At 40.7% G+C, this 15,741-nt stretch overlaps 1 protein-coding gene across 3 annotated transcripts in view; it reads right to left on the reverse strand.

The window, feature by feature from the left end:
- Positions 1-15,741, reverse strand: part of mcc (MCC regulator of WNT signaling pathway) — a 166,312-nt gene that overhangs the window by 122,897 nt on the left and 27,674 nt on the right. Inside the window, exon 1 of one of the 3 annotated variants that reach the window (XM_048526961.2) lies at positions 14,554-14,941. The exons of the other annotated variants lie outside the window; for them this stretch is intronic. Coding sequence (XP_048382918.1) covers positions 14,554-14,610 — 57 coding nt within the window. The 5' untranslated portion in view covers positions 14,611-14,941. Of the gene's footprint in view, positions 1-14,553; positions 14,942-15,741 lie in introns of those variants that run through there. 3 annotated transcript variants of the gene reach the window in all.

The raw sequence follows: 15,741 nt of genomic DNA on the forward strand, positions 1-15,741 counted from the left end.
CAAATATCTGGACCACATTCAGAGACTGATATATTGAGGGCCTTTTTTTTGGGTGGCAGGGGGGGCTAGACAGCAACTATTGCCAATTTGCACCAGGTGGTCATCAGCTGAGTCCAATGGCAGTCAGTCAGTCAGTGAGACGGTGGCTGAGTACATATCCACACTGATGGGGCAGGTTTCTCTCAGGTGAGCACACAAGACGTTTGAAAGTAGTCACGACACAGGCTCCATCCTCAGCTGCTGCTCTCCACACATCCTGGATGAACTTGCCCCCTGGGAGTGTCACAGAGCAATACCTCAGACATAGCTGCTGTCGCGTTCTGAGGTCAAAGCAACAATCCCACATCAAGACCCAGGACATGAAGGATATCCGAGACCTGGCCCTGGATTTGTTGTCTCTCTCATAGGAAGAGGCTTTCTAAGAGCAAGGCAGTGACCCAAGCACAGTTGAGATGTTAATCAGACACATGGCACAGACCATGAGCAGCAGGTTGTTCAGCCGACCATACAAGAGGCTATAGCAAATCAGTTCAGTGATCTGGTGACACTTCTGATAGACCGTGATGAACAAGTCCAGTTCCGGTTCTTCAGGAGCCTCAAGCACTCTCTGATACTGTTCCAGATAGGCTCCTCCATGCACTAACTGGATGGAGACGGCAATATAGACTGAGTTGACGGCCATCTGTTGAACTGCAAAGGAATGATCAGCACAGCATGGAATCAGTCCTCCAAGCACTGTACCCACAAGATTGTCAGCAGGGAAGTGCTGACCATCGAACTTCTTGAATAAACCATTAGTATCTCAGGTTGTATGTAATCACTGTCACTCGCTCATTGTCTTCCATTGACAAGTTCCCTTCTTCAATTTTCTGGATAGTTTGAGACACATCTTCCATATCTGCAACGATCTTCTCTACTGTAACAGAAAAGAAATTAATAACAGGCTTCATTGTTCAGTCTGCTTTTGAATATGTTCTAACTCAGCTGAATGATTCAACTCTGTCTGCTCTCTCTCCCTGGAGTCAGGAAAGTATGGGTTGAGTTTCCCAGTGCACCTAGGTTGCTGCTTTCTCTCGTTGTCACAAGTGCACAAATCGCTTCACTTTGTTGTGTTTTCTTGATCCTGCGATGACTGTATTGTCATTTTTCTCATTGTGATGCCAGCTGCCCTCAGTTGTGACGTGGCCCTGAGCTCCTAGTGGGTGTCGTGTGCTTGGATTTTCAAAAACAAACAGTGAGGAGTCACAGAGGTTATGTCAGAGTGACAGCTCACGTCTAACAGTCGGACAAAACGGAAGCAGACCCTTCAGTTTAACCAGTCCATGCCAAACATAATCCCAAAGTAAACCTGTCTCAACTGTGTGCTCCTGACCCTTATCACTCCAAACCTATTCCTATTCATATAGTTGTCCAAACGTATGTTAAGCATTTTAACTGTACCCCCATTGACCACTTCCTCAGGAAGTTCATTCCACACGCCAACCATCCTGTGTCAAACATTTAGCCTTCATATCTTTGCATTCTCTGTCCTCTCACCTTAAAAATGTGCCCCCCAGTCTTGAAATCCCACATCCTGGGGAAAAGACAACTACCATTAACTCTATCTATCCCCCTCATTATTTTATGAGCTTCCATAAGGTCACTTCTCAATAGTCCAGTGAAAAAAGTCTCAGTCCATCCAGCCTTTCTTTAGAACTTAAACCTTCCATATTCGACAACATGCTGGTAAAATCTCTTTGAACCCTCTCCAGCTTGATAATATCCTTCCTACAACTGGGCAACCAGAACTCGACAGTATTCCAGAAGAGAGCTCACCAATGTCCTGTACAATCTCCACATTACTTCCCTTACACCCCTACAATTCGAAGGACTGAGCAATGAAGAGTGCTAAATGCTTTTTTAACAGCCCTGTCTATATGTGATGCAAACTTCAAAGAATTATGTACCTAAGTCCCTCGATCCCTCTGTTCTACAACACTACCCAAGGCCCTAATGTTAATTGTATAAGTCCTACCCTTGAATGTTTGGTAAAACAAAGAATACCTCACATTTAATAAAATGAGAGGCTGGATGAACACAGCAGGCCAAGCAGCATCTCAGGAGCAAAAGCTGACGTTTCGGGCCTAGACCCTTCATCAGAGAGGGTCTCTCTGATGAAGGGTCTAGGCCCGAAACGTCAGCTTTTGCTCCTGAGATGCTGCTTGGCCTGCTGTGTTCATCCAGCCTCACATTTTATTATCTTGGAATTCTCCAGCATCTGCAGTTCCCATTATCTCTAATACCTCACGTTTATCCAGATTGAATTCCATCTGCCATTTTCCAGCCCATTGACCCATTTTATCAAGATCACTTTGTAATCTTACTGTCGCCAATTTTGGTGTCATCTGCAAACTTACTAAGTGTACCCTCTATATTCTCACTCATCCACTTATATAAAATGACAAAAAGACGATGCAGAAGCAATTACTGAGAATACTGATGGTGACTGGTCTCCAGTCCAAAAAGCAATCCTCCACCATTACTATGTCTCTTGCTGTTAAGCCAATAACGTACCCAACTGGCAAGCTCCCCCTAAAATCCACGTGACCTAACTTTACTAATCAGTCTACCATGCAGAAGTGTCGAAGGCCTTCCTAAAGCCCAAACAAACAGCGTTTCCTGCTCTGCCGTCAATCTTTTTGCTAACTTCAAAAAAAAATCAAATTTCAGAGACACTATTTTCCTTACACAAAGCCATGCTGACTACCCCTAAACAATTTTTGCTTCTAAATATCTACAAATCCTGTCTTTTAAAATTACCTCTAACAATTCAGCCACAACCGAAGTCAGACGCACAGGTCTAATGTTCCCTGATTTCTCCTTACAACCTTTCTTAAACGTAGACGCAACATTAGCCACACTTCAGTCATCAGACACCTCAACATTGTTTACAGATTTATGCAACTACTTCAAATCCCAGAGATTTATTCACCAAGACCTCTCTAAAATCCTCATTTGTAATGTGAACTGTTTTTAAAACATCAGAATTTATTTCTGTGTTCTCCAGCCTCCATTTCTTTCTCCACAGTAAAAACTGATGTGAAATATTCATTTAGTATCTTCCCCTGTCTCATGGGGTTCAATACAAAGGTGACCTCCTTCATCTACCACCCCTTCCCTAGTTAGCCTCTCGTTCTTCATTTAATTTTTTAGAATCTCTTTGGATTATCCTTAATCTTATTTGCCAATGCTAACTCATATCCCGTCTGCCTTCCTGGGTAGGTGATGGCTTTGTGGTATTATTGATAGACTATTAATCCAGAAACTCAGCGGATGTTCTGAGGACCTCGTTCGTATCCCACCACAGCAGATGGTGGAATTGGAATTCAGTTAAAGAAAGTCTGGAATTAAGCATCTAAGGGAAATCATGAAATCATTGCCAATTGTCGGAAAAAAAACCCAACTGGTTCACTAATGTCTTTCAGGGGACGAAATCCGCCACCCTCACCTGGTCTGGCCTACACGAGACTCCAGACCCACAGCAATATGCTTGAATCTGAACTGCCCTAGCAAGCCACTCTGTTGTACCAATTGCTACAAAGACTCAAAGAAATGAAACTGGACGGCTCACCTGGCATTGACCAAGGCATCGGAAAAGGCAATGGCAGAAACAGCCCTGTCGACCATGCAAAGTCCTCCTAACTAACATCTGGGAGTTAGTGCCAAAATTGGGAGAGCTGTCTCACAAACTAGTTAAATAAAAGCCTGACAGTCATATTCAAAAAATCATACCTTACAATGTACCAGACACCACCATCACCATCCCTGGATATGTCCTGTCTCACCAGCAGGAGAGACCCAGCAGAAGGGGTGGCACAGTGGTATACAGTCAGAAGGGGGTCACTCTAGGAGTCCTCAACATGGGGTCTGGACCCCATGAAGTCTCATGGCTTCAAGATTAAACATGGGCAAGGAAACCGCCTGCTGATTACCACACATCATCCTCCCTCAATAGATGAATCAGTATTCCTCAATGTTGAGCAGCACTTAGGAGGAAGCACTGAGAATGGCAAGGGCACAAAATGTATTCTTGGTGTGGGATTTCAATGTCCACCACTAACAGTGACTTGGTAGCAGTATTACTGATCGAGCTGGTCAGGTCCTAAGAGGACACTGCTGCTAGACTGGGTCTGCAGCAGGTGGGCAAATCAATAGGGGAAAAAACATACTTTACCTCATCCTTACTAATCTGTCAGCTGCAGTTACATCTGTCCATGGCAGTCTCGGTAAGAGCGGCCATTGCACAGTCCTTGTGGAGATGAAGTCCTGCTTTCACACTGAGAGCTACCTCGATTGTGCTGTGTGGCACTACCACTGTGCTAAGTAGGACAGACTTTGCACAGATCTAGCAACTCACGACTAGGTATCCATGAGGCGACGTGGGCTGTCAACAACTGCAGAATTGTAGTCCAACACAATCTGTAACCTCATGGCCCAGCATATCTCCCACTCACCCATTACCATCAAGCCAGGGGATCAATCTTGGTTCAAAGCAGAATGCAGGAGAGCACGCCAGGATCATCAGCAGCTGGCATACCTGAAGAGGAGCTGTCAACCTGGTGAAGCCAAACAGGACTACTTGCAGCAAGCAACGAAAGCAGCAAGTGATAGACGGAGCAAAGCCACTTCACATCCAACGGATCAGATCTAAGCTCTGCAGTCCTGCCACATCCAGTCGTGAATAGTGGTGGACAATTAAACAACTCAATGGAGGAGGTGGCTCCACAAATATCCCCATCCTCAATGATGGAAGAGCCCAGCATATCAGTGCAAAAGACAAGGCCGAAACATTCGCAGCAATCTTGAGCCAGAAGTGCCGAGTGGACAATCTATCTCGGCCTCCTCCAGTGGTCCCCAGCATTACAGATACCAGACTTCAGCCACCTGGATATACTCCTTGTAGATACTGGATACTGCAAAAGGCTACCGGCCTGACAACATTCTGGCAGTAGTGCTTAAGATTTGTGCTCCAGAACTTGCCACTCCCTTAGCCAAGCTGTTCCAGTGCAGTTACAACACTGGTATCTACCCGACAATGCAGAAAATTGCCCAAATACGTCCTGTACATAAAAAAGGAGGACAAATAAACGCGGCCAATTACCACCCCGTCAGTCTCCTCTTGATCATCAGTAAAGTGATGTAAAGTGTCATCAACAGTACTATCAAACAGCACCTGCTCAGTGACACCTAGTTTGGGTTCCACTAAGGGCACTCAGTTCCTGAACTCATTACAGCCTTGGTTCAAACGTGGACAAAAGTGCTGAAATCCAGAGGTGAAGCAAGAGTGACAGCCCATGTTATCAAAGCCACATTTGATCAAAAGTTGCATCAAGGAGCCCTAGCAAAACTAGAATCAATGGGTATCAGCGGGCAAACGCTCCGGTGGTTGGAGTCATAGCTGACACATAGGAAGATGGTCGTGCTTTGGGGAGGTCAATCATCTCAGCTCCAGGACATCTCTGCAAGAGTTACTTGGGGTAGTGTCCTAGGCCCAACCATTTTCAACTGCTTCATCAATGACTTCCATCCTAAGGTCACAAGTGGGGATGCTCGCCAACGACTGCACAATGTCCAGCACCATTCATGACTCCTCAGATATTGAAGCAATCCATGTTCAAACGCAACAAGATCTGGACAACACCCAGGCTTGGGCTGACAAGTGGCAAGGGACATTTGTGTCACACAAATGCCAGGACATGACCATCACCAAAAGGAGACAATGTAACAGCCGCTCCCTGAAATTTAATAGTGTTACCATCACTGAATTCCCCACTATCAACATCCTGGGTGTTACTATTGACCAGGAGCTCAACTAGACTCACCACATTAACAGAGTGGCTACAAAAGCAGGCCAGAAGCTGGATATACTGCGGCGAGTAACTCATCCACTGATTCCTTAAAGTCTGTCCACCGTCAATAAGGAACAAGTCAGGAGTGTGATGAAATACTCCCCACTTGCCTGGATGACTGCAGCCCCAACAACACTCAAGAAGCTTGACACTATCCTGGACAAAGGAGCCTGCTTGATACCCAGAAGCATCTACTCCGTCCACCACTGACGCTCAGTAGCAGCAGTGTGTACTATCTACAAGATGCCCTGCAGAAATTCACCAAAGATCCTTCCAAACTCATGACTACTTCCATTTAGAAGGACTAGGGCAGCAGATATATGGGAACACCACCACTTCCAGTTCCCTTCCAAGTCACTCACCATCCAGACTTGGAAATATATTGCCGTTCCTTCACTGTCACCGGATCAAAATCCTGAAATTCCCTCCCTAATAGCGCTATGAGTCAACCCATAGAAGGGGGACTGCAGGGGTTCAAGAGGGCCGCTCACCACTTTCTCAAGGGCAACTAGGGATGGGCAAGAAATGGTGGCCAGTCAGCAACGCCCATATCCCACAAAATGAATAGAAAAAAAATTCTCTTAAGTATGTCCCTGCACTCTATATAATGAGTAAGAGGTTCAACAGAGACAAGTTGTGTATATCTAAAATAAAATTCTCTTTTATTCTTGACTAGAAACAATAGCTTTATTCAACCACTGTTCCTTAATCTTTACGCTTTACGCTTCACTCTAACAGGAACATGTAATTACAGTGAAAATATGAACATGGATTTAGTGCTAGTTAACACACAGGAGGACTGGAGATCGCAGCCTTTACTGGTCTGTAAAGGATTTCACTGCTGGAAGATCTTGTCTGTGCTATATATTCAATGCATACCTATGTAAATACCATTGCCAAAGTATGACTCTCAAGGACAATAAACAGTAGGTCTTGTGCAAGAAACTGCAGAGATCTGCAACTGCCTGCTGGAGAAATATATTCTCCCGGCACGTTGCTCTTCAAACAAATCCAGGGAAGTGACTCTTGGCCAGGTCAGCATCTGTTACTTGCAGCCGCTATTACTGCCTCACCTACACTCTTCTATATGGTCCAACTGCTGTTGACGGCGTCTTGTGAGACGACCATAACTTTTACATCAACAACTCCTCCATCCAAACGAAACTGGCAATACATCAATGATAAAGCTTTGTTCAGGTGACATTTCAATCTTTTAGTAAATATGTCAAAGAATCTGAAATGTCATTATTTCACCAAATGCTGCACTGAAGCTCCTGGTTCATTCTTTACAAATAATATCACAACGCATAGAGCACATTTTTCAATGAACAATGAATAAAAATCAGAGCCAACTATTGAGAAAAAACTCCAGGGGACTGGATTTAAAAAGATGTTTCAAAGTACAAAATGTTCAGTTCTTCTGAAGTTCAGAATGAACATGCAACTTTCCCCCATCAACCTCTCTTCTCCTCCTCAATGTCAATTTTAAATTGACGATCTTCATAATTTAAGCATTGCTCAAAAGACAGATTTACTGCAGAAGCTGCATATTGATAACAATGTGGTATCCTTGTGCTTATTTGATATTGCTGGCCTATTCACTGGTGTCTCAGTCAAGGAAACCAGACATTTATGTTAAATCGCTCGATCATTCATTGTATGAATGTGTATTCATTGAACTCAAGGATTGGGCAGCTTGCACAGTTGAGTTCAGTTTTGACAACATCACGTATGCCTAAATAGTATCCCACAGCAAAACTATCTAAAACCAGTCTCATGAACATGTTCATTGGTTTCCATGAGTAACAGGTGTTAAATGGAATAATCCCCAACTGGTATCCCTTGTATACTTCCAGTGTACTAATAATACAGTCGATGAATTGGAATCTGCAGCCGCATGTACAAATTACCTAGCACACCTTCCTGGGCTCCATTCCATATTCAAATTCACCTTTGAAATTTGAAGCAGTCTAACAAGCTTCCTACAACATGCTGGCACAGAAATCCACTACTGAGTTCTCGACAATGATGTGCCACAAGACTACTCTATAAACATACCCATTGGGATTCCTACTGCTCTATCCATTATAAGACTGTCCTCACTAACAAACTTGTAAATAGGCTCACGCCATTTGGTCAAATGAAAAGCTTTGATGCCAAAATAAGTGCAAGGCTACCATGCACAATAACGATTACCTCAATCGCATTTCAACAATCAACATCCAGATTACCTTAAACTACCCTGAAAGGACAAGATGTCTCAAAGATCAAGAAACCAGTGAAGCTATCTATTTTATACCAAAACTATGCAGCAACAGCATAACTGATATCCTTCACCACAAGATGTCAAGCTAAAAAAAAGCTTCTACCCACCACAAAAATAAGGCATGGGGCATATGATTTTCAGTGCCAGTATAATTCCAGGTACTTGAACTGTACATCTCAATGACAGGTGGATCCTTTGAAATTGTGGGTCCCATTGGTTGTTCACAATACAGTATTGGCCATAGTAATACTAAGCAGACAGTCCAAATTACATGAACACAACTAATGTATGTTAGTTACTGAACGAACCAGTGTGTTCAGATTACACTAACAAACAAGTTAAAAACAAAGCAAACCAATTATCTCTTATCAATTACTCGGTAAGGTGACAATTTCTCAGAACAATCTTTAAAATATGCAATTTCTTACACATTAAAACTGCCATTTCCAATATGACTAAACTTAGTAGCACATTTATGTTTGAAAATTAATTAATATTGTTATTTCAGGATATCATCTTTTCATAGATTAACAGACAATACAAATCAAAGATATGTAGCTAATCAATCTCAGTTTCAATCTTTAGTAAATAAGAGGTGTGTCGTATTAACAGTAGCTTTCTGGTGAGAGGATAGGACAGTGGAAGAGAAAAATGCCATATATAAACAGAAAGTAACAGAGACAAATAGCAAATTTCACAAAAGGTGGTGAGAAAATGAAAAGAATTAAGATGTAATTCAAGGAACACAATGTGAGAGGAGAAGTCAGTTCATTTTTAATTACACAGAAGACAAAAATGAAAACTATGATTTGGACACGTCCATTATTCACCACTTCAGCTCTTAGTTGCTACCTCTTCACGTCTTGTTTCCTATACTAACAAATCTCAAAACAATCTTCAATAGCATCTCATCTCACCCCGACACACTGCAACCCCTTGCTTTAATCGTGCCCTCAATTCCATTCAGGAATGGAATCTTTCAACTTGTAATCACTGAATGATTACAATACAAAAACGACATTCAGCTCATTGCATCAGTGCCAGCTCTCTGCAAGTGCAATTCAACTAATTCAGGAGAAACTTCCTATCCAGAGAAAGGTTAGAATACGAACTTGGTACAATAATTGTCTAGTTCAGCTAAGTGTCCACGGTGCATTTAAGGGGAATGTACAAAAAGATAGATTAAAAGATTTCTTTAAAATAGTTTGTACAAAACAAGTCTGATTGTGTGAAGCATAAACACAGGAATCAGTTGGCCAATTTAGCCCAATTCTATACTTCACAATAAAATTCTACACAAACAAAAACTGTACTCGTACACATTGACAGCTACATTTTTATATGAACAATTTGTTTTGAATTGTCGACATAAAAACAAAAGATGCAACTGCAGTAACTATTGACAATATACACAAATGCTACTTGAATTCAAATTTAAGAATGTCGAACACACATAATGCAAGGAATCACTTAAAAAAAAACTCAGTCAAGGAATAACAGCACAGAAACAGATACTTTGATCCAACTTGTCCATGCCAAAGTTTCCCAACTAAACAGTCTTTTAAAATGGCGTAACTGTACATGCATCCACCACTTCCTCTGGCAGTTTATTCCACACCCAAACCATCCTCTGTGAAAAATTTACCCCTAAAGGTCTTTTCTAAATCTCTCTCCTCTCACCTGAAAAACATGCCCCTAGTTTTGAACTCCCTTAACCCTAGGCAACTTATCTAGGCCCCTCATGATTTAAAAATCTCAATAAAAGGTCACCCCTAACCTCTTATGATCCACCGAAGACAGCCACCGTCTAAGCAGCGTCAGAGGAGCAGGGAGGCTGACGTTTCGGGTCTAGACCCTTCTTCAGAAGATCTGTATTTTATTTTAATCTAATCTAATCTATTCTTCTAATCTATCTTTTTTCTAAAGGGTCTAGGCCTGAAACGTCAGCCTTTCCGCTCCTCTGATGCTGCTTGGCCTGCTGCATTCATCCAGCTCTATACTTTGTTATCTCAGATCCTCCAGCATCTGCAGTTCCCACTATGTCTGACAGCCCCAGTCTATCCAGCTTCTCAGAGTCACAGAGTACAGAAACAGACCCTTTGGTCCAACCAGTCCATGAACAACATAAACTAAATTAGTCACACCTGCCTGCTCCTGGCCCATATCCGTTCAAACTTTTCCTATTTATGTATCTGTCCAAATGTCTTTCAGATGTTGTAGCTGTACCATTTCCAATTCATCAGGAAGTTCATTGCACATGCAAACCACCCTGGGTAAAAAAAAAGCCTCTCATGTCTTTTTTAAAAATCTCTCCATCTCACCTTAATGTGGCCCCGAGTTTTGAAATCCCAGATCCTCGGGAAAAGACAACTACCCCTGACTCTATCTACATTTCTCATTATTTCATAAACTTCTATCAGGGTGCTTCTCAACCTCCTACGCTCTAACGAAGAAAAGTCCCAGCCTTTCTTCATAACTTAAACCTTCTATACCCAGCAACATCCTGGTAAAATCTCTTTTGAGCCCTCTCCAGCTTGATAATCTTCTTCCTATGACCCAATGACTAGAACTGGACATAGTATTCCAGACAAGAGACCTCACCAATGTCCTGTACAATCTCAACATGTCTTCTTAACTTATATACTCAAAAGGATTGAGCAATGAAGGCAAGTGTGCCAAGTGCCTTTTTTACTTCCCTGTCTATACGTGATGCGAACTTCAAAGAATTATACAGTTGCACTCCAAGGTCCTTCTGTTCTAGAAGACGTCACAAGGCCTGATCATTAATTATATAAGCCCTACCGTTGTATTTTGTGAGGTATTGCATTTTGGTACACTTAAACACTCTCCTTATAACCGAAATCCCCTAGTCCCAGCAACAAGCTGGTAAATCTTTCCTGAACCCTCTCCACTTAAATAATTTGCTTCCTAAACCACAGGGAAAACAAAACAGTGCACAGTACTCCAAAAGTGGCCTCACCAACATCTTGTACAACCTCAACATGACAGCCCAACTCCTATGCTCAATGCAGTAAGCACCGAAGACAAATGTGCTAAATGCCTTAACCACCCCGTCCGCCTGTGATGCAACTTTCAAAGAGCTATGCAGCCTTTAGGTCTCTGGTCAACAACACTACTCAGGAGCATACCATTAATCGTATAAATCCTTCCCTTGTTTTCCTTTACCAAAATTGTAAAACCTAGCATTTATCCAAATTAAACTCAATTTGCTACTCTTCTGGCCATTGATCCCTTTGAAATCTTAGACAACCTTCTTCACTTCAACTGTATCATCATTCACAAATGTACAGATCATTCCTCCTAGATTCTCATCCAAATTATTAAGATAAATGACAAACAGTGGACACAACACCAATCCCTATGGAACACCACTAGTAACAGGCTTTCAGTCCAAAAAGCAACCCTTCACCTCCACCCCATCAAGCCAATCTTGTATCCAACTGACAAGGTCGCACTGAATCCCATAAGATCCTACTTTATTAAATCAGTCTACCAAGTGGAACCTTGTTTATATCAATTTTAGTAAAGCCTTAGATAATGTCTAGCACTGCACGCTACTGTATAGTAAGCAATCTTCCCCAGAAAAATATCTAAAAATGGAGGCAAGAGTTTCAACGTTTTATACAAAATTGTAACACTCAATATCCTAAAGATGTTTTGACACCGGGAACATTTTTGTTTTCAATGAAGAAGGTGGCTTAAAAACTGCAAACAAGAAGAAAAATCAAAAATTGTAGTCTCTTCAACAAAGAGTAAAGGTTGAAAATCTTCTCAAATTCAAGAATTCAGCAGTGCAGGGGCACAGGTTGGAAATTCCAGCACAAGCATTGTAAACATAGAAAATACTGGAAAGCTTGACATTTTTCCTTGTCCCTGCCTTACAAGACATTAAGCATCACTTAACACATCACACCTGTTTAAGCCAGCTGGGTCATCGTAAATTATGTTGTCATCTTCTTGTTTTGCAATATAGGAACATCAAAACTTGAACAGGTTCCTGAATGATGTTGGCCAATGAAAGATGGCCAAAAGAAATTTGAAAAATATTAGCAGTGGCTAATTCAACTTGATTTGTAATTTATATCAACTTTAAAATTAACTTTCATTTCTGCTTGGTACTTGACTTGTAGATTATCCTGTTGCGATTCTTTTGTTGCTATTTATATTTAATTTGACAGCAACTAATTTACATACAAAGGATGCAACATTGCAAGTTGTACTGGCAATCCACAAGTGTCTATCACCATAGCTGGTTGTTAAGAGATAGACTGAACAAATTAATCAACGAAGCAACCACTTTAATAAGGGTCACGTAATTTGCAATTTAAAAGGTTTATAAAAGCACTAGAAAAATACAGAAACTTTCAAGAGTTTTAAGAAAATAATTTGAGAAGCAAACAAACCACCAAAGGCTGTGTCACAGACTGAGAGTGAAATGAAAAGTAGGTTACTCAAATTACCAAAATGAGAGAAGCACGGGATGAAGGAAAGATGCCAGGTTAGAGAAACCTTCATAGGTAGCAGGACTGGTGATAGAGAATGATTGGAAGGGAAGGGCAAGAACTTTAAAAGCTTGACCTGTTCCAAAATAAGCGGTTAATCTGTATCTACAAGGATGGGAATCACATTTAATTTTTTTGTGATTTAAGACCTATAACAGCTTCTTTAAAATGTTTATAAAAAGCTGAACATTCCAAATATTTCTCAAAAATCCACATGAATTTATAATCTCACTAAACATTCCTAACTTTTGTTTATTGCTTATCCCTCTTACCCTGGAGAACATGATAGTGAGCTGCCTGCTTGAAATACCATTGTGCTGAGCGTGGGGACACCACAGAGCTGTTAGGCAGGAAAGGGCACAACAATGGAGAAGAAGAAAATGATCTCCTCCCTAAATTTAATGTGCAATCATGTGCTGTGACCCATTTTCTGAATTCAACGATTCAATATCTTTCTCCCTACCCCCAAATCCCATTTGCCTTACTAACTTACCTTATTGGCTCGGTTTGCCGCCAAACAGCTGGAAATATTTTAATATCACAGAGCTGGAGCAAAGTTGTTGCCAAATATTCACTGGAAACCTGGAGATCATTATTGTGATTGGCATTTACTCAGATATGTTCTGTAGCTAATCAAAATAAAGTTACTAATGTTCCCTTTTTCCTATTTCATGCATCATAATATGTAGAGTAACATTATTTAAATTACCTGTTCTAAATATGACAATGGCTTAAGTAAAATCTTCTATCAGTAATTTTACTGCACTGAATGCAAGACTTTCTAAGCAGGACTGATTTCTCCATTCCACACTTCTGATACTAATCAGTTATTGCAAATTTTGAAATATTCAAAAAAATAATAAAAGTGAGAAAAATAGAGATTTGTAAAACATTTCCAATCAACACAACAATCTAGATGTAACATTTTTGCCTTCAAGTAGATCCAAAGTTGACATAACTGTCATTTAATATGCTGCAAATCTTTATCGCAAGCAGAATGATTGAGTTAGAAACAAAGATGTAACAATACTATTGAAACAGTGAGGGAAATCTGAACAAACAAAAAGTATTAGTTAGCAGTATTCATATTACATTTAAGTATGTGAGAAAAATCAACAGAAACTTCATCCTGTCATGTTAGACCATAGCAATTTCTGACAGTTTAAAAAAAACACAAGACCAAAATAATGGGGACAAAATAGAACTTTTTTTTCTTCTCAAATGCAAATCTAAGCGAAAACATGCAAGTTTACAATTCATAACTGACAATTCAAAATCAAATTAAACTCTGTCTCCAAAACAGAGTCCTTACTTCAGCAAAACTGACATATTTTTGAAACCGACAGTAAGGAAAGGGAAGGGAGTATGTATTCAACAGACCGTACAAGGAAAATGACTTCTATCTGATCTTTGGTCAGAACATTAAACTCTCCTAAAGCATTCACTTCCTGACCCTTCCCCCAGTTAAGAAAACAATCAACTCCATCCTGGCATCTGGAATATCACTGTCTGTTAAAAATAAAGAGAGAAGGAAGACTAATGCTGCCACCCATTTGTAATTTACTACAGACTTTGTCTGGTAGCTTTATAACCTGTATACTGAATTTACTTAAATCATCTATATTTAGCATAAAAATTTAAATCTATTATTTCTCTACTCAAAATATTTTTCCTGCAAAATGCATTTAAATGTTTGCTTAACTGCTTTTCCTCATAAACAGATTCTTGAGGAATCTAAACTGATGTTACGCCAATGCAAAAGCATGCAGATCATTTCCTGACTAATGCTGTAAGCTTTAAAAAATCCAAAGATATATGAAGTCCGTTAAAGTTTCATATTCCCCACAATCCACTTTTATAGTTATCCAGTTCTCACCTCATTTTTCTCTGTTGTATGATCAGTTCCACATTTAAATGCAACTCCCGAGCTCATGGTGCTGATTTTCAGCAGGGAAAATTGAAATGTCCCACAATTTAAGCCATGTATACAGTGCTGTTTCTAGCTTCTTCTGCCTGCTACATTCCAGCAAAGCCAGCCATTTTCAACCCAAAACAGACTCGCTGCCTGAATTAATGATGCAAGCCTGCTGACATCTTCTACAAGCCGAACATCTTCCACTTGAAAAATAGTTGAACATAAAGTAACACATTATCACAAAATGTGGAAACAAAGGTTGAACAATGAATTCTGTCGGTTTAAAAAATTAACCAGAAGTTGTCCAGCCCCCACTGTTGTGCTCTCTTAAAAGACATGTCAGTGCTACGGTACCTCCCCCATAGAATGTGCGCTGTTCAGCTGCTAGACTGACGGCACCTCCCAGAGGAACTGAAAGTACTGCCCATTTGGTGGGTTTGTCGTAAACGCAGCAATTCCAGCAGCAAGTCATCCATCTCCTTCACCGAAGATAGATGTGTGTTCAGAAATTAGATTTCTGCTGTGCTCAGTTCCAGGTTTGTAGCTTTTACCATAGGCGATTTATAGATTAAATTGAGCATTCTCTTATTCTGGGCTATACAGGAGGGACTCTGAAACAGAATTCGCTTTGGCAATGTTTGCTGTTTTGTAGATTTACCATAAACCACAGATATAAAAAGGATAATATAAATAAATAAGTATATATACAAAATCTCCATGTGGGGTGAAGTTCATTAAAAAGGTAACTTATAAAAATATTTTCATCAAGACATTTTCTCTTCCAAAGGCACTTTCATGACAGCACTTTTACTAAGGTAGGCAAATTAACAGTGCAAATAATAGCAAACAGATACAATGATCATGATTATGGAGATATAGCTACAGAGTAGCCAAAGTTGGGAACTGAACATCAAAACATATTCAATCGCTTGGAAAAACAGACAGAACGGAAGAGGAGGTGGGGCATCATCATTAGAGAGATAAAATCAATGCAATGGTGAGGAAGGGTAGAGGTGCTGAAAATCTGATACAGACTCAGTCGGAGTGAGCTAGGAAGCAACAAGGAGCAGAAAACATTAATGGGAGTTGTCTACAGTGCTCCAAGCAGTAGGTGCTACAAGAATGCTATGGTAGTCATGGGTGATTTTA

The sequence above is a fragment of the Stegostoma tigrinum genome, chromosome 3 (genome assembly GCF_030684315.1).
Source record: "Stegostoma tigrinum isolate sSteTig4 chromosome 3, sSteTig4.hap1, whole genome shotgun sequence".
Taxonomy (NCBI): domain Eukaryota; kingdom Metazoa; phylum Chordata; class Chondrichthyes; order Orectolobiformes; family Stegostomatidae; genus Stegostoma; species Stegostoma tigrinum.